At 41.7% G+C, this 27926-nt stretch overlaps 1 protein-coding gene across 3 annotated transcripts in view; it reads left to right on the forward strand.

Annotated features, from left to right (window-relative positions):
• Positions 1 to 430: 430 nt before the first annotated feature.
• FAM3C (FAM3 metabolism regulating signaling molecule C) overlaps positions 431 to 27926 on the forward strand; it is a 44354-nt gene continuing 16858 nt past the window's right edge. The window contains exons 1-4 of one of the 3 annotated variants that reach the window (XM_070755451.1): positions 431 to 639; positions 13611 to 13669; positions 17888 to 17992; positions 18738 to 18767. In XM_070755451.1, the coding sequence (XP_070611552.1) occupies positions 13657 to 13669; positions 17888 to 17992; positions 18738 to 18767 (148 nt within the window). In that variant the 5' untranslated portion in view covers positions 431 to 639; positions 13611 to 13656. Of the gene's footprint in view, positions 813 to 1408; positions 1547 to 13610; positions 13670 to 17887; positions 17993 to 18737; positions 18768 to 27926 lie in introns of those variants that run through there. The other 2 variants (XM_070755452.1, XM_070755453.1) reach the window with 2 other exon arrangements.

The following is a 27926-nucleotide window of genomic DNA, read 5'->3' on the forward strand; positions in this document are numbered from 1 at the left end:
TCTAGATTAATTCCTATTCCTATTCCATTCCAATTCGAATTCGAATTCTTATTTCTTTCCATTCCATTACTCTCCACGACGAGGGAATGGTTAAGCACACAAAAGCCAGCCGTTTTGGCGGGGCAGATTTAAAGGGAAACGAGCTGCTTACGCGTGGCAAATTCCTAATCGTTGTGACGGAATACCTCGCCCGTTTAGTTGGCAACCGCAGCTGCAGAATACTCAGGCCTGCTTATCAACCCGGCCTCCAGCATACAACATCTTGTCCCCATTTCGCCACACTTCACAGGCTTCTGCGAAGGAGGCGAACTCCAGCACGGGTTCCACGTCTCCCACCCCGCCCCCCAAGTCCACAAAAATTACAGGACCTCCTCTTCGGACTCAGCCCGGTCCTCCAACGCTAGAGGGCAGCACACGTTCCCCCCGCCTACAAGCAGAGGGAGCTGGCCGGAGCACACGGGATCCCGTTGGCTCCCCCCCCCCCCCCTACACACACACTTCTGATGCTTCCTGCTCAGCCGCCGCGTGGGTTCAGCCGGGGAGTCTCCAAAGCGCAGGCGCTGAAGGGGCGGGGGGAAAAAACGGGAAGGTGGCTGACGACGAGGCAGTCGCCGCGCTGGAGGCTGCCCGAGATCGCAGGTAAGGCGGCCGGCTCGGGATGGGGCGAGCGAGCGAGCGAGCCCTGACTCGCGTTCGGTCCCTTTTCCCACGTCCTCTTTCGCTCTTCGCTGCCTCTTTTGCAAGCAAGGCGTTTTCCTTCTCCGTCCCCGGTGGTCGCCCCGTCTTTGCCGCCCCCCCCGGGCTGTATGCATGTATGTATGTATGTATGTATGTATGTATGTATGTATTTAATCAAGTATGTATTGGTAGTATACAAAGATATAACAATGTTTATATACATGATAGCAGTAGCATTAGTATTACCAACAAATATGGAATGACCCCTAAATAGCTAGTAAAATGGAAATTATTTGTGCATATTAGCATTAGCATTTAGACTTATATACCGCTTCATGGTGCACTTACAGCCCCCTCTAAGCGGTTTACAGAATCAGCATATTGCCCCCAACAAACAATCTGGGTTCTCACTTTACCCACCTCGGAAGGATGGAAGGCTGAGTCAACCTTGTAGTAAGTAAGAGAGTAAGAGAGAAGCCTTAGGACGGAACGGTAGGCAGGCTGGTGCACTTATTCACGCCCCTTATCCCCTTCTTTGGCTTGCCTTGGAGCCTACGCCCGTCCCTAAGGATTTGCACCCAGCGCCTTTTCTCCTTTCTCCCCTTGACCCGAGTCCCGGCTGCCTTCCTCTCTCGATCTCCAGTCAAAACTCCTGGTGAGGGACAGTTGGTCGTTTCAGGAAAAACAGCGTGAATCGCCCCAGGCTGCCTCTGGGGTTAGGTGCTACTACTCGGCTATGAAACCAGCTGGGTTGCGCGTTTTACCCTCCGGCGGCCCTGAAAGAAACCTCGGTCTCTCTGCAAGTGGGGCAGCGCTCTACTGTCAGCATGTTTCCTGGCTGCTGCGAGCGCGTGATTGTGTTTGAACGGTGGGTGTCCCCGGCCTGCTTCGGGCTCCGTTCTACATGGTGTAGTTTTAAGAGGAAAGTGCAAGTTGCTCAGGGCATTCGCTCTAGAGGGGTCTCCAACCGTGGCCACTTTAAGACTTGTGGACTTCAACCCCCAGAATTCCTCAGCTAGCAAAGATGGCTGAGGAATTCAGGGAGTTGAAGTCCATAAGTCTTAAAGTGGCCAAGGTTGGAGACTTTTGCGCTAGAGGTTTTGCAGCAAGAGGCATGGAGTGGAAGGGTGTCTGGAGGGCATTTTGTCCCACATGAAGTAGCTTCATCTTGCTCTTGTGAGTCTGGAAACAGAAATGAGGAATTTTAGCAGGAAGGATGCTGTTTCTAGCCCTTTTGAGCAGTAACATTTCTCCTATAAAATGACTTTCTTTCTTTCTTTCCCTCCCTCCCTCCTTCCCTCTCTCTCTCTCTTTCTTTCTTTCCCAATCCCTTAGGACTCTGGGTGGCTTACAACAATATAAAACAATACAATATTATTTAACATAAAGCATAATTACCAATGATTCTAATAGTCTCTCTCTCTCTTTCTTTCTTTCTTTCTTTCTTTCTTTCTCTCTCTCTCTCTCTCCGTCTCTCTCTTTCTTTCTTTTTGCCAGGCCCTTGATAGGTTTTTTTTTACAAAGTTATCTTGTCTCCCAGACACAGATGGCTATAATGTATGCAGTCACAAGATTAGAGTTGTTGCAAACTCAGACAAATTAGTATGCTCTAATTATCTTTTTTGCTCCCATTGCTCTTTGATTCATGAAAGTAGCAATAGAATTTAGTCTTATATACTGCTTCCTTAGTGCTTTTACAGCCCTCTCTTAGTAGTTTACAGAATCAGCCTCTTGCCCCTGACAATCTGGGTCCTCATTTTATTCATCTCGTAAGGATGGAAGGCTGAGTCAACCTTGAGCCGGTGGTGAGATTTGAACTGCTGCAGTTAGCTGAAGTAACCTGCAGTACTGCACTCTAACCACTGCGCCACCCCTGTCAATTTTCAATTCTCTGTACGGGTGATCATTGTGGTGGTGAACTGATTTTGTGTCTACTCCTCACACGTATGACTTTCACAGATCTGTGAAGCTAAGGAAAGCTGAATTGTAAACATCCCCGCTGTTTTAGGCACTACACAAAGTGTCAGGCAACATATTTAGCTGCCAATGTAATATTATTACAGTTTTTGATTTACAGCCACAATTGGGACCAGAATTTTGCATTGTTAAGTAAGGTGGCTGTGTGTTACCCCAATATTATGAGCTTTCTTCCCACAGTTGTTAAAAACAAAATATTACATTTGTTAAGAGAATCATGCAGTCATTAAGCTAATTGGGTTCCCCCATTAACTGCTTGTTGGACGATGGTAGAAAGTCCACAGATAGTGATCATATGACTGGGATGCCTGAGCTGTCATAAATACACGTCGATTGCAGTCATTTGTGATTGACGTAAGACACTTTTTTCAGTGCCATTACAGCTTCGAATAGTTGCTAAACACATGGCTGTAAGCTAAGTAATACAATAGTAGTACAGTACTAAGTAGTACAGTATAACTTCTGTGCCTCGTCATTGTCTTGTTTCTTTCTTATCCTTCACCAGATTTCAGCTCCTGTTGAGGTAGATCATCTGATACTCCCGAAACCATAAAAACTGCCTTATAACACGTTAGACCTTGGTTTACCTAACCTTTACTCTTAGTGTCTGCTCTTGCCGCGAGGCAGAAATGTTTCCAGTCTTAAAAGAAGGAACTGAATGCTTGACACTTAACTGCAACCTTGTTAAAGGTCACAAGATTGGGGAGATATATACTGCTCAAAAAAATAAAGGGAACACTCAAATAACATATCCTAGATCAGAATGAATGAAATATTAAATACTTTATTCTGTACGAAGTTGAAAGTGCACAACAGCATATGAAATTGACTCCCAATCAGTGTTGTTTCCTAAGTGGACAGTTTGATTCCACAAAAGTTTGATTTACTTGGAGTTATATTGTATTGTTTAAGTGTTCCCTTTATTTTTGGGGGCAGTGTATATTCCAGTTTTATTTCTTTTATTTTCTTAAATATTCTATTCTAATTCTATTCCATTCTATTCTATTGTTCTGCACTGGACCTTTGTACAATTATATGATTGTAGGCATGTAAATTCATATTTGGCACTTAAGCAACAAGCAACTGAACAATTTTCCTTCTTTCACTAAAGATGGAGCAGATTTGTACAAGTAACACCTTGAACATTTCATGTGGTTTCCTTTCCTGCTAGTAGAAGGAAACATTTTAAATAGAATAACTGCTTCCTTTATACAGATTTTTCCATGTTTACCATAACAATTTTTGAGAGTAGCCATTGTGCAGTTTGAATGGGTATGTTCAGTTCTTGACTACAAATTTTCTTTGAAGAAGGTGCTTTTTTAAAATATTTTTTTCATTGTTCTAATACATGACCTTGATTTGAAGTAGAGAAAGAAACATTCCTCAGTTGAAGAATATCAGAGAGAGAGAGTAGGGATATGGGGAAATACAATTTAAAATACCTGGAAGACATCAGATTGAAGAATGTTGCTTTGTCCAGAGGTGGTTGTATGAATAAAGCCATAATCATTAGATTGAGTAATAGGAAGTTTTAATACCTGAAGATTTTAAGAAAATTTGAAAATTTAAACCCTTACGTTGCTTCATCTCCAAAGGAACACATATTGATACAATACAGCCATATCTGCCTATATGCCATTTGTTATTACAGTTTGTTTTTTTTATACAGATCCTGGTAGATCAAAAGTACCATACTGATCCAATCTTCCACCAATTTATGATATGACAACAGTCCTTTGCAGAGCTTCCTTCCTTCTTTCTTTCTTTCTTCCAATGATTCTTTCATTTTAAACATCACTTCCAAAATTACATTTAATTTCAAGATTCACACTCTCAGCATTTTGAAGAACTAAATGTGTGAAACTTGATGATGTGCTTTTTTAAAAGGAATCATTTATTGATATACTGTAAATGTGAGTCCAATTTCATATTCTGCTCAGATTGTATGAGGGTTTTTTAAATTCTTAGAGATGTACCATATGTAGAATGGCCAGATAGAAAATGGCCATTCTGAGTTACTGATGATAATCTGTGTCCTTTGATAATCATAATAACAACAAGTCTATATCTAATCATTTTTGTCTTGCATCTAATAAAAATAATATGTAAAATGCAGTTTTATATACATGGTATAATGCCCTCAAAATGCATTCAGTTTTTAGAGGATCACAAGTTGTGTATATGTTGGTCTTAGTGCTTGCTTTGTTTAATGCTGCTCTAGTTCTTATAATAAAGCTATTCATGTGTGATGGGAGGGGGTTTGTTATCAGGCAACTTGCTGTAGAACCTGATACCAATTAGGACAGAAAGGGAGGGAGCAGCCCAGCTGGCTTCTGTGCCTCAGGAAGGACTAGACTTTGGGTGTCTCCATTTCTATACCAATATAATGCATCACATTGACTTTCATAATCTATATATATCATATGTGATTTTTTTTGCAGTTAAAAAGTTTCCAGAGAAAGGTTTAGAAAGCAGCTGTATGCAAATTTTTACTGGCTAAATGCTTCTTTAATTGAACCTGGTTCTCAAATTTTTCTATGATTACTTATATGACTTTTAATATGCAAGCAGCAATAGTAATATTTTTACTTACTGGCAAGTGTTCAGTACAAGCAAACAATTATAACACAATACAAACAAATAGTTACCTATGTACAGCCATTTATATATCAGCTAAACATTTAAACACTATCATAATTAAATGTTATATTGGGCGCTGCAGTACAGTATGGAAAAAGAAGGATTTTCGGCTTCATGCAGTCAGGCTCCAGTTGTTGTTCAAGGGGAAACTGATTGCAAAGTAAGTACAAAATGGGTAAAGACTCTCAAAAGTTTGGTCTCGTTCCCACATATAGAAAAACTAAGTGACTCTGATTGCATGGTTAATCTGAGTTCAAGAAATTCGGTTTGGCCCCACAAAGCATTCAAGATAAGTGTTGGACACACCAGATTTGTGTGAGTAACATTCCTTTTTCAGAATTAGAGAAACTGTATCTACACTGGCAACCAGAAAGATAGATTGTGCATTCATGCTTTGCTTCACTCTTCATTTAATCATAAATATTAACTGCCTTTCCATCTCATTCTGTCTTTCAGAAATTCATATCTATAATAATATGAGAGAGAAAGCTAATTCTAGATGGCAATAATTGTGATGATTGTACACTTACACCATAATTAGAGTTGTCATGTTTCTCAGTGCCAGAAGTTAGAGACCACGAACAGGAGACTGCAATTATGTTAATGCCCTGCGTATAGATGATGTCTTGGCATATCTTGAAGTTACTCTGTAACACAATGGAAGTTAAATATAGGGTTTTATTCAATAGGTGTCTTCATACCATTCTATATTAGTGGTTAGGTTAAGGCAGCCAGTTTGGTATAGTGGTTAAGGCGTCAGGCTAGAAATTGGGAGACTCGGTCCAGTTTTGTGTTGACAAAGCCAGCTGGGTGACCTAGGAAGGAGACAGTGACAAACTACTTCTGAAAACTTAGACAAGAAAACTGTATGAACTTGTCCAGACAGTCTCTGAGAATCAGGTACAATTGAATGGAAGAAAAGAAAGGTTAAGATGGATTGTACAAAAGATGCAGGTGGCAGTGAACATGTACTCATGTTTTAAGAACAGCTTAATGTCATCAACCAAAATAGTGGAAAGCAGTAGCTGTTATCATGCCTGTTCTGTATAATAGGCTACGGGTCAGTGGTAGAAATTGATTTATACTAATCGAAGTAGTGCTTGAACTTTCAAACTTATGAGAAAATTATGGCTTAGAACAGGGGTGACAAACTTGATTTCATTGAGGGTCACATCAGGGTTTTGTTTGACCTCAAGGGGGTTGTCCAAAGTGGGCATAGCCAACCCAACATCACTTGTTTTGCAAGTGCCTCCAGTGGCCCAAGCATTCTGCCAGTGAAAACGGGCTCCCGAGCTCTGTTTCCGGCTGTGATGGCCTCCTGCAACCCTCTGCCAGCGAAAATGGAGCTCACGGCTCTCCCGAGCTTTGTTTTTACTGGCAGAGACAGAGCGGACTGGTTGTTTGTTGTTACCTGGGCAGTCCCGTGGGCCAGATCTAAGCACCCTGTGGGCCGGATCCAGACCCTGGGCCTTGAGTTTGACACCCTTGGCTTAGAGCTTTGTGTCTTGTTTTCTATTCTTTCCACACTTAGGGTTTATAAATTCAGTCACATCTCCATGGTACTTGTTCTCTGGTGTTACTGTTAAATACTTGGTGTAGTTAAATACTATTCCAGGAATTAGGTATAGTTAGCAAATATAATTTTGGAAAAGAATATGCGTCATTGAATACACTCTTGTGATTTCATTCTCAAACTAATGGTTCCACAAACTGAAACCAGACTTGTGAATTCTCTGTTGGGCTACAAAAGCTTCATTGTGCATTCCTTGTTTTGATCAATTAAGGGGCATTTCTGCTGCTCATGCCATACATATTGCCTTCATACTTCCTTTCACCTGCATCAGCAATTAACACTTTTTTTTCCTATGGGAAAGGCTAAGTTTTATGATGTAACTGTTATTGCATCCGCTTCTAAATATATATGTCTTCTGATGTGTTGTATTCCTTAAACTTCAACATGTTATATATACTGTAGCTACAGATACATATACTTTTTAGAGATGACAGTTATCATTGCCAGTATATATTTATGTTTTTATGCCTTTCATAAAATACAGAAAACAGTCTGTTAATATTATTTTCAGTGGTGGCTTATCCTGTTTTATATTCTGACTTTAATCAAATGTTCACTTCACAGTCTAGCATAATTTATAAGACTCCTGGATAATATCAGTTACATATGGTTCAGTATGAATAAGTCTTGATCCTGTGTGCTTTCTGTTCGTATCAATGTACCAATTTCACTTGTCAGACCCTTGTTTGTGCAACCTTGTAAGGTTTATTCTTGTATTTGCAGTTCACTCAGGCCAGACAATTACAGTAATCCCTCGTTACTTCACGGTTCATCTTTTGTGGATTCGCTACTTCATGGGTTTTCAGAGGGGGCTTAAATCCATTAAAAACTTTAAATTCATTAAGAATTCATAAAATTCTTCTACAGGACTACTGTACTCTATTAAAGAAACTGGTAAGCTGTCACATGTAGTTTCAGCTGAGAAACATTATAGAATGACTGTTTAATGCAAAGGGTGGGTTTTAAAAGTCCAAATACTCGTTAAACACATAAAAAAATATGTTTCCTCTTCTTCACGGAAATTCGTTTTTCACGGGTGGTCTGGGAATGCATCCCCCCGCGAAAAACGAGGGATTACTGTATTACGTTATGTGTAACACTAAGAACCACTTAAAATATAGTTATTAACTTCCTACATTGCTTAGGTATTCATGGATGGATTTCCACTGCTGAGCCAGATAAAACAAATCTGATCACAGATAAATTGACTGACTTATGTGATCTATACCCGTGATGGCGAATCTATGGCACATGAGGTGGCATGCGGAGCCCTCTCTGTGGGCATGTATGCCATCGCCAGTTGCTCTTCCAGGTTCTGTCATGCACATGCACGCCGACCAGCTGGTCTTTGCACATATGTGCAGGGCCGCTGATAGGCCAGTATTACTGCTACTGGCGTCAGGGGCCCAGTCCCAAGTTTTTCCTTATTTCCAGATTGCATTTCCTCTTGGTGAGGTTCCGCCCATTGGTTCTTGTACTATCTTCAGATGGCATGGAGAATTAATAGATGCCATCTGCTCTGTGGCAGCCCTTTAAGGATTGGGAAACTACTATTATATTCCCCCTCAGTTTTCTATTTGTTGAGCTAAACATACTCGTTCTCTTAGCCCTTGTTCATAGGATTTAGCCTCTAGGCCAGGGGTGCCAAACTCAATTTCATTGAGGGCCACATCAGGGCTGTGTTTGACCTCAGAGGGCCGGGGGAGGGCTTGCCCAGGGTGTGTGGCCATGGTGGGCATGGCACGGGATTTGGGGGGCAGTAGTTTTAAAATGGGGGGGGGCAGACACTTAGGCTGTATGGGGCCCCAAAATTCCTGATGGCGGTCCTGCATATGTGCGACAGAAACCAGAAGGGCAGCTGGCTGGCGCATGCATGCACACCAGCCAGCTGCTCTCTTCTGGATTCCGGTGCTCCCATGTACATGCATGCTCTATTTACGGCACTCGGTGCCGAAAAGTTTAACCATCATTGATCTATACCAGTGATGGCAAACCTTTTTTGATTCATGTACCAAAAGAGGTGTGTGTATATGTTTGCGTGTTGTTAGCATGCATGCACGTGCCCACATCCCTTCCCTCCTCCCCTCATGCATGTACACACCCCAACCTGCCCGCACAGGCCTTTCTGAAGCCTGGCAGGCAGTGGTGGGTTCATACCTCTGTGGTCCAGAGAGCCACATTGGTATGAACCCACTGATTTTCAGTGATTTCCCCCCCCCCCCCCGACATCTCCATGTTGGAAGAAGCCCTCCACCACCACCCCACTCCCACTTTAATGCTGACCTTTATTCTTCGTCCAAAGCACAACTAAGGGCTTCTTCCACATGAAATGTCGAGGGGAAAAAATCACCGAAAATCAGTGGGTTCATACTGGTACGGCTCTCTGAATCACTCCCGTATGAACCCACCACTGCTGGTAGGTGAAAAAAAAATGTCCAAACGGACAAACCGGAAGTGTGTTTTTCTGAACTTCTGGTTTGCCCATGGGGATATTTTTTTTGCCTCTGGGACTTCAGGGAAAATTCCCTGAAGCGTCTAGAGGATGAAACAGCCTTTCCCAAGGCCAAAATTTAGCTGGCCAGCGCACACACACATGCTGGAGCTAAAGCATGGAAATGTTAATGTGCAATACGTCCACTTTCTTAATGTAGCCAAATCTCATCTTTCATCATTTGTATTCACTCTTTTTGGTAGAAGTCTTCCAATAACGAAGGGGCTGCCATAAAGAAGAGGGGGGTCAACGTATTTTCCAAAGTACCTAAGGCAGAATAACAAGCAATGGATAGGAACTAATTAAGCAACCAACCTAGAACTAAGGAGAAATTCCTTGACAGAACAATTGATTAGTGGAACACCTCCAGAAATTGTGAGTCCTCTAACACTGAACATTTTAAAGAAAACCTTGGACAGCGATTTGTCTGAAGTGTTATAGAGCATTGATGGCGACCCTTTTTTCCCCCTCGAGTGGTGAAAACACACACACCAACACACATAATTCAATCACGTGCCACACCTCCTTGCACGCGCCACGCCTCCCTGCACATGCATGCATGATCCCTTGCTTCTCCATGCATGTGCATCCAACTTACCCACACCTTTTGGGGGCTAGCAGGCCACCCTGAGGCCTCTGGAGGCCAGAAATGGCCCACTTCCAGACTTCTGGTAGGCCCATTTGTCATCCTCACTAGGCTCCATAGACTTTCTTGGAGCCTGGGGAAGGCGAAAACGGCCTCTCATGCCCCTCCAGAGGCCAGAAACAGCCCATTTCCCAATTTCCAGTGAGCCTAGTAGGCCCATTTTTCACCTTACCAGGCTCCAAAGGCTTTCTTGGAGGCTGGGGAGGGCAAAAACAGCCCAACCACCCCCAGAGACCCCCCCACAAAACCTCCACCTGAGCCCTGTACTTACCTGGCATCCAAAAGGGGTGAATGGAGACTCCTGGGAGGATAGGGGTGGTATGGGCAGGGCCAGCCCAAAATTAGTTGGTTGTGCGCTGGAGCTGAGCTAGGGCAACGGTTCATGTGCCCACAGATGTGGCTCTGTGTGCTTCCTGTGGCCCGTGCCATAGGTTTGCTATCACGGATATAGGATTTCCAGGGCAGGTGGGTTGGACTAGAACACCTCCAAGGTCCCTTACAACTCTGATCTGAATATATTACGTGTCACACATTATTTCATTATATACCATAGAATAAATATTTTCTAAAGATACCATAAAAGCCTAACAAATGATTGCCAATGCCACAGCTGTGTGAATTTACCAGACTTATTTATTATGTGTCCTTAGACTGATACAAATTGAGGTTTTTAATAAGGGTTTTCATGCAACTGAAAATTAAATGTTGTCAATCTCCATATTTGAGTTAGATTATATAATGAATATCTTGAAAAGATTAGAGAAATAAGATAATTTAGAGTTGAAACGTATGTAAAATCTAGTGTATAAAATTCCTAATATTTTAGTTAGTTTTAATTTAGCCAATATTAAATATTCCAGGCACCTCTCTCCAAATATATTTCTCACAATCGTAAGTAGAGGAAAGGAAAAAGGAAATTAAATCTATAAAATTTATATTCCCAAGTAATGTAGATAACTAAAATAAAAAATACTAAATTGTTAGGAAGGAGAGAAACTGTTAGAACTTTATGTACTCATTGGCAGAGAAATGGTTTCTCTAATGCTGATTCCAGGTTATAATATACCGGTATATTTGTAACAAGAATTATTTCAAGTTTGTTCAGAATCTTGGGGTTTTGAAGTTTGCTGTATTTAAAATATGTATGAATGGATTCTAATGCTTGGATTCTGACTTTTAACCCAATCCTTTGCTTTGAGTATCAAGAAAATAATTATTGCCACTAATTTTTCTTTATTCTCAACAGTCTATTCTCATTTTTAAGAGTATTTACTTTTAGTTGGGAGTGCCAAGTAACAATTATTAGGGTCTTTTTACTTTTCATCTTCTATTTTGAACTTTGTGTCTTGTAGGAAATATTCATAAATGTTGCAATCTGTCTTTAGCATGTTGCAAACTCTTTTCCTGTTTCAATTATTGCAGTTTATAAATAACGAATCAAAGAGCTTGTGAACCTTCAGTGGCATATTGTCCCTATTTTAGATTATTTTTTTTACTTAAGTATATCATGTGACATTTCTTCAGTTTATGGAAAATCTTTGAGAACTGTAAGCTGATTAAAGAGTTTTAACTTTGCAAACTAGTTATGCAATCCTCTGCATTTTCTTGATATCTTGAATAGTTTCAGAGTGAAATTGTATCTGATTGTGTGCAAATGAACATAATATACTTGCTGTTTCTTAATTTACACCATATGCGTTAGTTTGCAACATGTGTGATGTAGGGTAATACATAGTGCATATTCATGATTCCACTGAGGTAGAAATAAAATAATATAGTTGTGTTGATACATTAAACAGGTTTCAGTTATATCTTTAGGGTTATGTATCCTGTACAAGAGACCAGAAATTTTGTTACTAAGCAAGATTATTAAATGAATTGCATCAAATTTTATGGCCTTTTTTGCTACATTTGTTAAGCGAATCCCTGCAGTTATTAAATGAATCACATGGTCATTAAATGCATTCATCTTCCCCATTGTTTTGTGTGTCAGTAGCTGGCTGGGAAGGTCTTTTAGGAAATTAGCACATACCCCTCTCCTAGAAAAAGTGAAATATTGTAGGAAATATTAAAAAGGCCGGGATGGTGCAGCAGGTAGAGTGCTGTACTGCAGGCCACTGAAGCTGACTGTAGATCTGTAGGTCAGCGGTTCAAATCTCATCACCGGCTCAAGGTTGACTCAGCCTTCCATCCTTCCGAGGTGGGTAAAATGAGGACCCGAATTGTGGGGCAATATGCTGGCTCTGTTAAAAAGTGCTATTGCTAACATGTTGTAAGCTGCCCTGAGTCTGAGGAGAAGGGCGGCATAAAAATTGAATGAATGAATAAAATAAAATAATAAAATAAATATTATATAGAATATTCCCAGAAACATGCTTTTAGGTAGAAAAAAGACTCACTCTTAGTAGTCCCCACCTTTGTCAATGTGCCATCAAGGAATGGTCTAGTTCACTCATCTCCCAACTTTTGTTAATAGCCTGGATCAAACTATTCTACATAACAAAGATCTATCTCTTTTAGACATCCATATTAGGATTTGCCCAAAGCGTTTTCATTAAACCATCACCCAACAGGGCTCATCCAAACTTGAACTCAAAAACACAGCCAATAGAGCTGCCCTTGCATGCCCCTGGGAGTCTGACCACCAATCAGAATGCATTTCTTATACAGGAATAGGAAACTCTGAGGTGAGGCCCAACAGAAGGTATAAAAACTCAGGGACTCTCAGCAACTGCATTTTTTTCTCTTCACCCAACATCTGGAAGCACGTAGTCCCCCTTTTCTGTTCAGAAACTCATGCTATGTGCACTTGTCCACCATTAAACCTTCTTTTCAAGTAACTTCCATGAAACCAGTCTCTTTCTCTCCACATAGAACTGAACCCAGAAGAATATTCCTTACAACAATTTTGTTCTGTATATGTGTGGATTTGATTGATAATTCATTATAGTTTATTATGGGTTTTAATGTTCTTATTATTAATTATTTGATTTGTTTATTGTATGTACTATTTATTGCTGTAAAGCGCCCTGAGTCCCATTGGGATTGGGCGGCATAGAAATCAAATAAATTAAATTAAATTAAACAATTTCAAATGGTGATCATATGACTCTAGGACACTGCAGCCATCATAAATATATATAATCAAAATTTTGATCAATCAATAAATTTTGATAAATAAATAAATAATTTGATTAATAAATAATCACAATTTTGATCACATTAGGAATGCTGCAACGGTTGTAAGTGCAAGGATTGATTGCAAGTCACTTTTTTTAGTGCTGTTGTAACTTCTGAATTACAACGAACTATTGTAAGTCAAATATTACCTGTGCCTTCTGCTTTTAATGTTCTATAAAAAATGAAACAAAAAGTTTGTTCATGAGATAAAAACGTATATCAAAATTAAAAGATCCAGTTTACCCTTTGACATGTTTGTCCTTTATTTTCCTTGTGTACTTTAGGTACAGATATTACTGTATGATATCATTGCTATCACTGCATCTTAGAGAATACAGTACAGGGTTTTTCATTGGAATGAATGAATCAAAGCATCTCCTTTTTATATTCTTCTGATTGAAAGCTTTTTTTCTTTCTTTTTCCAGGTAGCTGGTTAAATGCAATTGTGCCATTAACAAAGGGAAGATAAACATGCGAATAGCAGGTAAGAATTATAACTTTTGGGGAAAAACCTTTGGAAATGAGTAGTTCATTTGAGTCACACAGTGACTATTTCTAACTTGTAATTAAGGTGAAAAAAAGAAGTTTTACTGGTTCCATTTATCTGAAATCCACATTCCAGTGAAGCTTTAAAGTTTGAGATAATGTACTCCCATTTAGATTGATTGCCTTGTGATAGTTTAAGAATTGTCTCTTGTGTTTAAACTCAAGCTAAATGGTGGCTCCTATCAAATTTAATTTAAATGTAGTTTGAATTGTATCACTTCACCATTTTCCAGCACATCAATAACTGGAAATGAGAGCAATTAGAAATGATTTTGGTCTTAGGTTCTTCTAATTGACTTGGAACTACACACACTTTTCCTTATCAAGTCTAACCAGGAAGGATTTTTAAATTAAATATTATTATTGCCTGACATATACAGAGTACTCAAAAAAATGTTGGGAAATGTACATTACATAATGCATGATTGACAGAAGTTTACAAAATAAAAGTATCTTGCAGTTTCCTACTACATTTATGTCTGGCATGTTAAAAAATACCCTACCCTGGAGATAAGAAATGGAACTGAATTGCTTTTCCTATTCAATTCAGAGGGAACTGCATGGAAAGGACTAGATGTCCGGGCTTAAAACTCCTTCCAGTCCTAGAGAGGAAAGTCTCTCCTTTCAAACTTTATACAGTATTTTCTAGATCAGGGGTATTGAACTTGATTTCATTGAGGGCCGCATCAGGGTTGTGTTTGACCTTGGGACTGGGGTGTGTGTGGCCAGGGTGGGCGTGGCCAGCTTGACGTCATTTATGTTGGGGGGTATCTGTGTGGCCACAGGGTTGGGCCAGCAAAAACAGACTCCAGAGCTCCGTTTTTGGCTGTGACGGTCTCCTGCTGGCCTTCTGCCAGTGAAAATGGAGCTTGGGGGAGGAGAGCTTCATTTTTCACTGGCAGAGGGTGGCAGAAGGCCATCGCAGCCGAAAATGGAGCCAGGGAGGTGCGCATGCAGCCTCTCTTAATTCTATTTTCACTGGTAGAGATATGACGGGCTGGTCCTTTGCTGTTTCTAGGGTGGCCCTGCAGGCCAGACCTATGTATCCTGTGGACCAAATCTAGGCCCCAGGTCTTGAGTTTGACACTTCTAGATGAAGCAGCAGGTTTTCTCTTGGCTGGAAAGGAAAGGAAGGCATTAGGAAAGAAGGCTGCTAGACAAAAGCAAATAATATAAGTAATGTTTACAGATAACATATTTAATTGATACAGGTTAAAGAAAAAAAATCTATTTAGCTTTATTTCCTTCTTATTTATTCACCTATCTATTTATTTATTAAATTTCCACACTTACATTGAATACATGAATGAGGAAGTGTGTGTCCTGAAGTGACCTCCCAAGCTTTAATGGACTGAATTAAAATGTCAGAGAAACAGGTTTTTACAGGAACCATTCTGCACAAGGAAATAGGTGTTTTGGGGAAGTTTGTGCTCAGACATACATTTTAGCCATCCAAAATGAAGCAGACTTGTTTTGTTCTGGAAATGAAGAGAGGAAAACGTGGTTCCTCCAGACCAAAGTATTTGAGAAGGGGAAGGTTAAGAGTGGGGAAGAATCTGCAAAACAGGGCCTTAGAAGAGGGAAGAGATGATCATGGGGACAGTCGGATATGCTGGTCTGGGAGCTGCTGAGTGGTGAGGGGGCGAGATGCATACCTTTGTTCCACTCTCCTTATCTCTCAAATGATTGCAGATGGCTAAAACAAATAAAACCTTTGACTTTCAAATCTTGGCCTGCTCAGAATGGTTTTGCTGAACTACCGTAATGCAGTGTATTTCTTTTAGATTCAGAACAAAACATGTAATGCACACCCTTAGACTTATAACGGTGTGTTTAGTGACGTTACAGCACTGAAAAAAGTGACATCACCATTTTAACACTTATGACTGATAGAAAATCCTCTTGTGGTCAAAATTCAAACACTTTGCCAACTGGCTTATATTTATGAAGGTGTCTTGAGGTCTTGTGGTCACCTTTTGCGACTTTCTGATAAGCGTTCTGATAAGCAAAGTCAATGGGGAAGCCAGATGAAAATGGAGGCATTTGACTGTAGCTGGAATTCTACTTGAGGAGGGGGTGGTGTTGGGGGTTCCATTAATTTTTAAATTTGTGGAAACCTTTTTTCATGTTTAATAAAGTCCATCTTGGTTGAAAGCCTGGAGTATATCCCTGGCCTTCCTGCCCCCTTCTAAGCCCAGCTGACCTCCTGACCCCTCAGATCTTCTCCTGGGTCCCCAGATGGCTAGTGGGAGGGGTGAAACTGGGGAGGTCACAAAGCCCCCAATGGGCAAAGGGTTCTTCCCCCACAGATGGAGGTCTCAGAAGGGAAGGGCTTCCAAGAAGGAGATGGTCAAACCCCAGGTCAGCTTTTCCATAATTGTGGCAGGAGGGGGGACATTGAAGATTGGAGGGTCCCAGAGAATCATTTCCCCCCTGAAATTCTAATTTTTAATTCACTGGTGAGTTTTAAGAAACCTGTCAGAGATGGTATAGAACAGTGATGGCAAACTTATGGCACGGATGCCACAGATGGCACACAGAGCCATATCTGCTGGCACCTGAGCCATTGCCCTAGCTCAGCTCCAACGTGCATGTGCGTGCCGGCCAGGTAATCTTTGGCTCACATAGAGGCCTTCTTGGTTTCCAGAGAGCCTCCGGGGACATGGGGGAGGGCATTTTTATGCTCCCCCAGCTCAAAGGAAGTCTTTCGAACCAGGGGAGGGTGAAACACAAGCCTACTGGGCCCACCAGAAGTTGGGAAACAGGCTGTTTCCGGCCTCCAGAGGGCCTCCAGGGGGTGGGGAAAACTGTTTTCACCCTCCACAGGCATTGAATTATGGGTGTGGGCACTTGCACATGCGTGATAGTGCACATACATGCTGTTCCGGCACCCGAGGAAAAAAGGTTCACCATCACTGGTATAGAGTTTCCTGTTTGAGCAGGGGGTTGGGCTAGAACACCTCCAAGGTCCCTTCCAGCTCTATTCTGATTCAAAATAATAACTCAGAATGCCTGGGTTAAGGCAGCATTATGGACATTTAGATAGATACATTTCCACTAACTGCTTTTCCAAGAATTTTAGGATTGCATCACAAAAATCCCACTTTTATTCAGACTCTTTGGTGACTGTAGTTTGTATTCACAATTAGGCATCATTCAGTCTGTAAGACTTTTAAGGGCAACAATATCTTCAGAGAAAAAAAAACAAGAAAATATAATTGCATGTCTAATATTTAACTTGGAATGGTATAAGCTATTTTTTTGTACTTGTTATGGGAAAACTGTGAACATATATTGGCAAATGTTTGATAAGTCAGGAGTTTTTGTCTTAACTCTTGTCACAGCTGAAAAGTAGCTTGGGGCATTATATATTCCCTTCTACACCCAATGCCTCTTTTGAAGTTATTGTTCATTTGACATCTGATGACGAATTGGATGCAGCCTGCAAAATAGAATTGATTTTCTAGCTCATGCATGGAACAAGTAATGGATTTGTAGTAGCTGCAGTTTGCTTCATTAGAGCTCACAACAATCTGCACAAATGACAAAATGAAACGGACGGGAAAATGTGATCCTGAAACCTGTTCATATTTTGTGAAATAGGTTATGAATGGGGCAGTTACTTCTGTACCAAAGCAGCATTTACTAAAATTATGAAGATGTATACCATTTTAGATAATAGGACCATTAAAAAAGCAAACATTTCAAAAAATGTATTAATGAATGTGAGAAAAATAGAATGAAGAACGATCATCTATAATCCTCCCCCCCCCCTTTTTTTTTTTTTACAAAAAAACCCAAACCAAATCCAGGGCCTTTGTTTTCCTATGATTGTTTTAAAATATATTTACTGGCTTATATTCATGAAATAAAAGCAAGAATAATAAATTTGTTTCTGTTGAATGAAAAAGAAATTTCACATCTGTTCTTACTGCTATAATTTCTAAATCATATATTTACACAGATGAAATCTTTATAATTTGCTCCCAATCAAATTAACCAGAAGTTTTGCATCAAAATATTTGTTTCATAAAACATTTGCATTGCATTATTTGGACGTGGCCATATTCCTAATATTATTGTAGTAGTGCTGGGGATATTTTATTATATTAGATAGTTGTGCAGTTGTTCAGCAACTTCTTTTTGGTTTGTTTAGGAGCAGCAAAGTTGGTAATAGCAGTGGCTGTGTTCTTGTTGATGTTTTATGTCATATCTCAAGTATTTGAAATAAAAATGGACGCCAGTTTAGGAAATCTTTTTGGTAAGTGACCTACTTAAGTTATTTTCACGCAGAATGGTATAATTTAAGCACAATGCAGTTATATACTAGTGTTCTCAAACATAATCCTATTAGTGAGACTTATTCACAGTTGGATCAGTTAAAGATTATAGACAAAAGTAAACTTGATATATTTTGGCTATGCTTTCAGTTCAGAATCCCATTTCTGTCGTAAGATTTGTCAATATAAGTATGGTAATTTTAAATTATGTGAAATAAAAGTCTGTTGCTTTTTCGTATATTCCCTTCTGATTTATTTACAGTAAATCATTGATGTGATATTTTTGAGGGAAGTAGATGTCCCTTAAATACAATTGGTGTAATTATGAAATTGGCGTAAATGGCATTTTTTGCAATAATGCTTTGATTTAACAATCAAACCCTCCATTTTAAAGGCCATTGAAAGGTTGTTAAATGAGGGGGACACACAAATGAAAACAATGGTCATTGTGCACCAAATTGAGATCTTTTAAACTAAATATTTACTATATGACTAATTAGTGTATATATATGTAAGCCAAGGTATGTATTCTGTAATGACCTCCTCTGGTACTGCACCAAAACTGCACTAAAATGTTACTGTACTGTTGGTAACCTTATCCTCAAATATATTGTTAAACTATAACTTTCAAATTTTGCAAGTTAGGAATTATGACATACACTTCCATAAAAAAGCATGACTAAGAAGAAAAAAATCTTATGTGTATTTCAATCTTAATTTTTCTAGCAAGATCAGCATTGGATCTACCATTGCGAAGTGAGTATTCTGCACTACAGTTGTTACTTATGTTTTAATGCATCATAATTAAGATCCATTAGTGGTATTCCATACAGTAAGCTCTTAGTAAGCTATGTAAAGCTTATTCTTAGAAAGTTATGCAAGGCTGGTGCTGACTTTGAAGGGAATGGCTTGTGAAACTCCTCAAAATTCAAGTTATGTAAGAGCTTCCTAGTAAGAGACAAATAAAGAGTCAGCAGTTCAAGAGACACAGGTAAAGATTTAGAAAGATTTATCTTCTCCAGTGCTTATTCTTTGATAAAGATTTTTTTCCACCTTGACTCTCGTTCATCTAAATGTTTAGTATTTATTTTTATTTGCGTTCATTTTTTTAAAGATTGAAGAGTGTGAAGACTTAGGGAAGGAGATTCTGACTTTCAGATTTTCAATTTGGTGAAAATATATTTTCCCATTACCGGTCTGCAGCCTATATGCAATCGGGCAGCTTGAGTGTCTAGCTCAGTGTTTCCCAACCTTGGCAATTTGAAGATATCTGGACTTCAATTCCCAGAATTCCCCAGCCAGCATTTGCTGGCTGGGGAATTCTGGGAGTTGAAGTCCAAATATCTTCAGGTTGCCAAGGTTGGGAAACACTGGTCTAGCTGATGCACGTGTGTGTGTGTGCGCACAGCCTCACTTGTGCAAGGGCTCAGTGTCCCACTTGCATGAACATCACAAGCTCTTGGTACTTCACTTGCGTGACCGTCTCAGGTGCTCACGCTCGAGCTTCATTCGTGCAAGTATCACAGATGTTCATGGCTCATTCGTGAGCATTTGCAGCCCCACTCACGCAAACAGTGGGTCTTGGCGCATGTGAATGTGCCTGCCTCTCCTACAAAACCATCCCCTCTTTCCCCACTGCTCTGGGCCACCAGCCCAGAAAGTTTGGGGAACACTGGTCTGTAGCAAGTCACTTTGTTTGAAAATTGTCAAATGAGTTGATTTTTTAACCCCCTACCTGTCAGAGCTTTTCATTACAGTGTTCCCTCGATTTTCGAGACCGCCCACAAAAGTCGAATTTCCGCGAAGTAGAGATGCGGAAGTAAATACACTATTTTTGGCTATGAACAGTATCACAAGCCTTCCCGTAACACTTTAAAACCCCTAAATTACAATTTCCCATTCCCTTAGCAACCATTTAGATTATTACTCACCATGTTTATTTATTAAAGTTTATTAAAAATATTTATTAAAGGCGGACGAAAGTTTGGCGGTGACATATGACATCATCGGGTGGGAAAAACTGTGGTTTAGGGGGGAAAACTGTGAAGTATTTTTTAATTAATATTTTTGAAAAACCGTGGTATAGACTTTTCGTGAAGTTTGAACCCGCGAAAATTGAGGGAACACTATAAATCTACTGGGAGCATTACAGTGATCCCTCGATTAGCACGGTCTCGATTAGCGCGAAACGCTGCAGCGCGGTTTTTCAAAAAATATTAATTAAAAAAATAAAATATTAAAAAATAAAAAATAAGTCCACGCTAGTTCTCTCTCTCTTTCTCTCCCTGTTGCCGGCGTGGTATATGAGAGAGAAAGAGAGAGGCAGAGGTCGGGCGCATTACCGGGAGGTGGAGGCGGCGTGGGGACGCTGGGTGCCGGGGACACCGAGGAGGGGGTGGACGTCAACTGCGGGCGGGAGGAAAGCGAATGCCACGGGGCTGGGCTCGGCTCCCCCCTCGGCTCCCCCCCTTACCAGCCCCGCCGCGGAAGGCTCCATTCTGTTCCCTGAATGGAGACCGCCGGCCGCTCAATCGGGCCGGCAGGGAACAGAATGGAGCCTTCCGCGGCGGGGCTGGTAAGGGGGGGAGCCGAGGGGGGAGCCGAGCCCAGCCCCGTGGCATTCGCTTTCCTCCCGCCCGCAGCCGACTGATCGTGGGCTCCTTCGCAACCTCGGAGAGCTTCCTGGTTTTCGTGAGCTTTCATGCCCTGGAAGCTCTCCGAGGTTGCGAAGGAGCCCACGATCAGTCTCGGCTGCGGGTGGGAGGAAGGCGAATCCCCCGTGGGCTCCGTTACATCTTCCGCTGCCAGCCAGGCCATGCTGGCGGCAGCGGAATAATCGCTGGCTGTCAACTTTTCTTTTTAAAACTGGGCAGGAGCTGACTTGCCTCCCCAGTGCTAAAAAGAAAAGTTGACAGCCAGCGCTGCGACTGACGGAATGCTGAGCCTCCCGTTTTCTCTCCCCCCCCCCTCGCCCCTTCGCCTCCCTGTGTTCCTAGGAGAAGTGCTGGGGATTGAGGCAAGACAGACCTTCTGCTCCTCACCAGCACTTCTCCTAGGAACAAAGGGGGGCGAAGGGGCGGAGAGAGAACGGGAAGCTCAGCATTCCGTCAGCCGCAGCGCTGGCTGTCAACTTTTCTTTTTAAAACTGGGCAGGAGCTGACTTGCCTCCCCAGTGCTAAAAAGAAAAGTTGACAGCCAGCGCTGCGACTGACGGAATGCTGAGCCTCCCGTTCTCCCCCCCCCCACCTCGCCCCTTCCGGTTTCGGCGTTCGGCAACGGAGTCCGGCGCTGGGGCCATGCGGGGCCGCTCATCCAGGGGGGCGTGGACTGGCAAGCGGCAAGCGGCAAGTGATCTGGCGGGAAGACCAAGGGAAGGTTCCTTCAGCCGCCCAACACCTGATCCGCTCCGCAGCGCGGCAACGGGGAAACCCCATCTTCGGCTCCTCGCTGCTTCCGCGCTGCGGAGCAGATCAGCTGTTGGGCGGCTGAAGGAACCTTCCCTTGGTCTTCCCCGCCACCCACACGCAAACTCCACCATCTGCGCATGTGCGGCCATGAAAAAAATGGCGCACATGCGCAGATGGTGTTTTTACTTCCGCATCCAGTATAACGCGGAAATCGGTTAGCGCGGGAGGTCTTGGAACGTAACCCCAGCGCTAACCGAGGGATCACTGTAGTCCATTGTACAGAGTCACTAAAACTGGAGGAAAGAAATTCAATCAGTGGTGGGATTCAGGAAGTTCGCACAGGTTTCAGGAACCAGTTGTTAAATTACCTCCCTGCCCCACTATCAAAGTGGATCCTGGGCAAATGCGCTGTGCTGCAATGGAGAAATGGACAACAGGGTGGCCGTGTGAGGGAAGGAGAAGACCATTTCCCCTCTTTCTTGTCCCTCCTCCTCCTCCTCCCATCACGCTGGCTGCTCCGTTTCCCATTTCTCCATTGCAGTGCAGCGCCTAGGATCCACTTTGATATTTGAGAAGGGGGTTAATTTAATAACCGGTTCACCCAGGGTCACATTGGCCATCGCGAGAGACTTGTACCGCATGTGTGGCAGAGCTGGAACACGGTGATAGGCCACGCCCCCCACGACAGCCAACCTGATTCTGGATGAACCGGTTGTTAAACTATTTGAATCCCACCACTGAATTGAATGAACACATAAATCTTCTTAACCAAGAGAGATTGAACACCCTGACATAAGAGTCTTAGAAATTCAGAAGTTCATACTGCAAAGGAAATAAAAACTCTCCATTTAGGCCAGTTCTGTATGTGTTTATTTGACACCTATTCACTCTTAATGGAGGCTTAAACCTGCCACAGCAGTATGTAGTCTTCAACTTACAACCTGTCAGTTAGTGACTGTTTGAAATTATGGTGGAGTTCCCTAATGTCCAAATTCCGATGTTTTGACATTTGCCCTCCCCCCCCTCCCCTAGTCACATGGCTGCATTTCAGGCCCTTGACAACTTGTCTGTATTTATGGCTGTTTGCAGCATCCTTCAAACGCATTTCTGGTTATAGCATTCTCTTAACAATCATCACAAAAGGTTGTAAAATTGGACCCACTTTTTGATCCTCGTGACTTCTGACTAAACGTGCAAGCAAGCTCCATTAAAGTTTTAAGTCAAGGACTACCTATATGTAGAATTTAAAAGTAAGACTTGTTCCCAAGAGATCTTACTGGTTTGAGCCAAGAATATGTATTTGAATGGTTAGTTTTGAACCTGTAGTCCAACCGCAGAGTTCAACTTCTATTGTATTGGCTGAACCAGCCTAGAAATGTAAAATTCAATTAGCATAAGAGCAGGTAAAGACTAAGTGTCTAGTTGGCCACATTAAAGAAACTGAAAGCTGAATAAATGAATGAAGCTTGAGTAATATCACTTGTCTGGTCCTAAAACAGTTCTCAGATTTAATTAGATGATTAAATATATTAGGTTACTACTCATGTCAAGAGCCATTCCCAGCATTCCTCATATTCCCTCCAGTATTTTCCATCTGTGGAAGTAAACTTGGAATATTGTGTAAAATATTCTGTAAAAAAATCAGAAATAGGGAAAAAAATCCTGAAATCTGAAAAAGTAGTTTGTAAATCTGTGAAGTGCTTTGTAGCTTCCTGATACAATTTTGAGCATTGGAGCACATCTCCATTCAGGTTGAAAGCCTGCTTAGATTTTGATTAAAACTTCAGACTAAATTTATGAACTTTACAAAATACTACAAAAGAGGAAACCAAATAAATTAAAGACATGAAATTCTATTTCTATTCAACATCACCCGTGCTTCCATCTCAACCATACGTTCTTCACACATTGCCTTAAATTTGTGAGTATGGATGTGTGTATCATAATTTTGAGGCTGTGTCAATTTCATCCACAATTTTCTTGTTTTCTTTACTGTTCAGTCTTCCTTCATTTATGTATTGTGCAATTTAGTCCACATTTATTCTGTCTGACTAAACTACCTTTGTGTCTTTCATACTATTAGCTCACTTTAATCATTCAGGATACATTCTTGACACTATGTCTTGTTTCTTGTTTGGTCACATTCATGTAATTTCTTTTAAATGTCCCATTCAGAGTCTATTCAGCTTACTTTCTTTTCTCTGGACATATTCAGCTGTTCACATAACAGTGTGGACACAAGCACGATCTTTTATACATTATACCGTTTAAAATTATTTCAACAAATATTGTTTAGATGACAGTATTCACTACTTTTCTGCAAGCATTTTATCATCTTAAAATGTACTAAAATACACAGATTAATTGTCTTGCTCTAGTTTTTTTTTCATGTTGCTATTACTTACAGTTCCATTTCCTTTGTCAAATACAACTGTGTGGGTGTTGATACACATCCATTGTTCGGATATTACTTTGCAGAGCCAACATTCATCGTAAATCATTGGCTTCTCATTCAACGATATCGGATTGTCTGTATACCAAAGCACACATATGTTCATCACTCCATCATCACCACCAGCTTTCCTTACACATTTATCCATAAATGCATTAAATAAATGCATTAATGAAAGGCATTAAACTTTTCAACTTCATTCTTTGACATACTGTATTTATGGCTGTTTGCAGCATCCTTCAAACTGTTTTTTTCACTTTGTTGTGAGCCGTCCCGAGTCTGCGGAGAGGGGCGGCATACAAATCTAAATAAACATAAACATAAACATTTTGCGAATAACATTCTAAAATGCTTCTGGCATTCCATCACTTAAGTTTCATTTGGAATAATTTCATCAGTTCTGTTTTTATTTCTGTTCACTTTGTAGGAAGCTGTAGTTTTGGACTTCTTCATTGTTCAACATTTTCTCAGGCCCCTTTAATCTTAATCATCCACTGCTTTCTTTGACTACTTTCTTTGCAACAGTCTTTCTTTCAGTACACATTATACAACATCTTTTTCTCATTCTCATTTTTCTTCAGTTATTCCCCTTATTGCCTCTTTTTCTCACCCATAGCCTTTTTCACGCCTTTCTTTTTACTGTTCCTTTTCATACTTTTCTTTAGTTTAACTCCACACACTTTGGGAATAATCAGTAACATATTTCTTTTCACTCCCTTCCAAGCAGTTTCCATTTCCTCTTTCCATTCATTTGGTTGGGGGAGAGTAATCTGTCTTCTAATACTTTTTCATACCTGACTCACACTTTTTCTTTCTACAGGCTTTCTATTTTCACAATGGCTGCTTGTTTATTTTATTTATTTATTTATTATTTAGATTTGTATGCCGCCCCTCTCCGAAGACTCGGGGCGGCTCACAACAAGATATAACAAATTATAAATAATTCAAATAACTTTAAAATATTTAAAGATTTAAAAGGAACCCCATATACTAACAGACACACACACAAACATACCATGTATAAAATTGAACAAGCCCGGGGGAGGTGTTTCAATTCCCCCATGCCTGACGGCAAAGGTGGGTTTTAAGGAGTTTACGGAAGGCAGGAAGAGTAGGGGCAGTTCTAATCTCTGGGGGGAGTTGGTTCCAGAGAGCCGGTGCCGCCACAGAGAAGGCTCTTCCCCTGGGGCCCGCCAACCGACATTGTTTGGTTGACGGGACCCGGAGAAGGCCCACTCTGTGGGACATAATCGGTCGCTGGGATTTGTGCGGCAGGAGGCGGTCCCGGAGATATTCTGGTCCAGTGCCATGAAGGGCTTTAAAGGTCATAACCAACACTTTGAATTGTGACCGGAAATTGATCGGCAGCCAATGCAGACTGCGGAGTGATGGTGAAACATGGGCATACCTAGGTAAGCCCATGACTGCTCTCGCAGCTGCATTCTGCACGATCTGAAGTTTCCGAACACTTTTCAAAGGTAGCCCCATGTAGAGAGCATTACAATAGTCGAACCTCGAGGTGATATGGGCATAAGTGACTGTGAGCAATGAGTCCCGGTCCAGATAGGGCCGCAACTGGTGCACCAGGCGAACCTGGGCAAACGCCCCCCTCGCCACAGCTGAAAGATGGTTCTCTAATGTGAGCTGTGGATCAAGGAGGACGCCCAAGTTGCGGACCCTCTCTGAGGGGGTCAATAATTCCCCCCCCCAGGGTAATGGATGGACAGATGGGATTGTCCTTGGGAGGCAAAACCCACAGCCACTCCGTCTTATCCGGGTTGAGTTTGAGTCTGTTGGCACCCATCCAGGCCCCAACAGCCTCCAGGCACCGGCACATCACTTCCACTGCTTCGTTGACTGGACATGGGGTGGAGATGTTGTACTTGTTGTAATAAAAAAGAACCATTTCCACAGTCAGAACCATTCATCACTTGTATATCCTTTGATAATATGCCCAATATTTCATCATAAATGATCAAATCAAGTCTGCCTTTAGATTTAAATTTGTTCCTTTGCTATATACAGTGGTACCTCGGTTTTCGAACGCTTCCCTTCTCGTACATTTCGGATATCGAACAAAATTTTCTGCAAAAATTTGCTTCAGTATCCGAACAAAAATTCGGATACCGAACAGCCAGAGAAAATTTTGTTCATTATCTGAAATGTAATCCCGGCAGCTTCAGGGCGCTGAGGAGCTCTCTAAGAGCTCCAAGCTGCAGGAAAGGTGGGGGCTGCTGCAATCCCGGCAGCTTTGGGGGTCTCCTTTCCTCATTGCTTCGTTTTATTACCTGTAAGGAGCTTCAAAAACTTTTTTCCTGTGGCTGCAACAGCGGCGATTTCCCTTCCAGTAGCAAGAGCGCCGGGAACGTCACGTGATGAAGGGAAGCCGGTGGAGCCATCTCAGCATTTGCTTCCGCTCCAGCACTTCCCTTCATTACGTGACTTCCCGGCGCTCTTGCTACTGGAAGGGAAATCGCCGCTGTTGCAGCCACAGGAAAAAAGTTTTTGAAGCTCCTTACAGGTAATAAAACGAAGCAATGAGGAAAGGAGCCCCCAGAAGCTGCCATCCCGGCAGCTTCAGGGCGCTGAGGAGCTCTCTAAGAGCTCCAAGCTGCAAGAAAGGTGGGGGCTGCTGCAATCCCGGCAGCTTTGGGGGGCTCTTTTCCTCATTGCTTCGTTTTATTACCTGTAAGGAGCTTCAAAAACTTTTTTCCTGTGGCTGCAACAGCGGCGATTTCCCTTCCAGTAGCAAGAGCCCCGGGAAGTCACGTAATGAAGAGAAGCTGCTGGAGCGGCAGCAATTGCTGAGATGGCTCCGCCGGCTTCCCTTCATCACGTGACGTTCCCGGCGCTCTTGCTACTGGAAGGGAAATCGCCGCTGTTGCAGCCACAGGAAAAAAGTTTTTGAAGCTCCTTACAGGTAATAAAACAAAGCAATGAGGAAAGGAGCCCCCCAAAGCTGCCGGGATTGCAGCAGCCCCCACCTTTCCTGCAGCTTGGAGTAGCGAATTTATTTATCCCATTGGAAATAAAGAAAATAGATTTAATTGGTTCCCAGCGAGTTAACAGGGGCTGGGAACCAATTAAATCCATTTCCATTATTTCCTATGGGATAAATAAATTCGGTACTCGACCAAATCGGTTCTCGACCACACTTCTGGAACGAATTGTGTCCGAGTACCGAGGTGCCACTGTATATGTGTTCTGTCGAGCTCTCTGGTAGAATCCTCCCAAAAATGCACAGATACAATTTCAGACACACACACATTTGAAAATTCAAAACAATGTTCTTTATAATGAAAATTCACTTAAACCAAGCCCTCTTTTGGGATAGCAAAGAGCACTTGTCTCCAAACAAACTGGTAATTTGTACAAGTCCCTTATCAGTTCTGTGATACTTAGCTTGCAGCTGTGAGGCAATTCACAGTCCTTCTTTTTTCACAAAGTGAAACATACTTTGCCCTGGTTTAGTTTCAAAGCAGGGGAAAATCAGCACACAAAAGGTCCAAGTCAGTAAAGCAGTCACGAAACACAACGATCAGATAATCCTCCACAATGGCCAAACCCACAGGCTGCTATTTATAGCAGCCTCACTAATTACCACAGCCCCACCCAACCACAGGTGGCCTCATTTTCTTTGATAATAATCTCTCAGTTGTTGTTGCCTATGCATCGCTCTCCGCATGCGTGGCTGTATCATTAACTCTTGTTCTGAATCCAAGGAGGAGCTAGATAATTGATCTCCTTCTGAGCTGTCGGCCACACTCTCCTCCTCCCTGTCACTCATGTCTTCTTGGTCAGAGGAGCCTTCATCAGCAGATTCCACCGGGGGCAAAACAGACCTGCAGCATGTGGATGTCTCCCCCACATCCACGGTCCTTGGGGCAGGAGCTGGGCCAGAGCTAACCACAACATATATGTACAAATAGGCTTATGCTTATCTCCTGCATTTTAAACAGATCATAATAAAGATTCTCAAGCAATCACTATTCTCATTATTTTCACTCAAAACTCTTTTCTCTACTTGCATGTCATTTCCTTATATCAGTTCATGTC

This window comes from Erythrolamprus reginae, chromosome 6 (assembly GCF_031021105.1).
Source record: "Erythrolamprus reginae isolate rEryReg1 chromosome 6, rEryReg1.hap1, whole genome shotgun sequence".
In the NCBI taxonomy this organism is placed as follows: domain Eukaryota; kingdom Metazoa; phylum Chordata; class Lepidosauria; order Squamata; family Dipsadidae; genus Erythrolamprus; species Erythrolamprus reginae.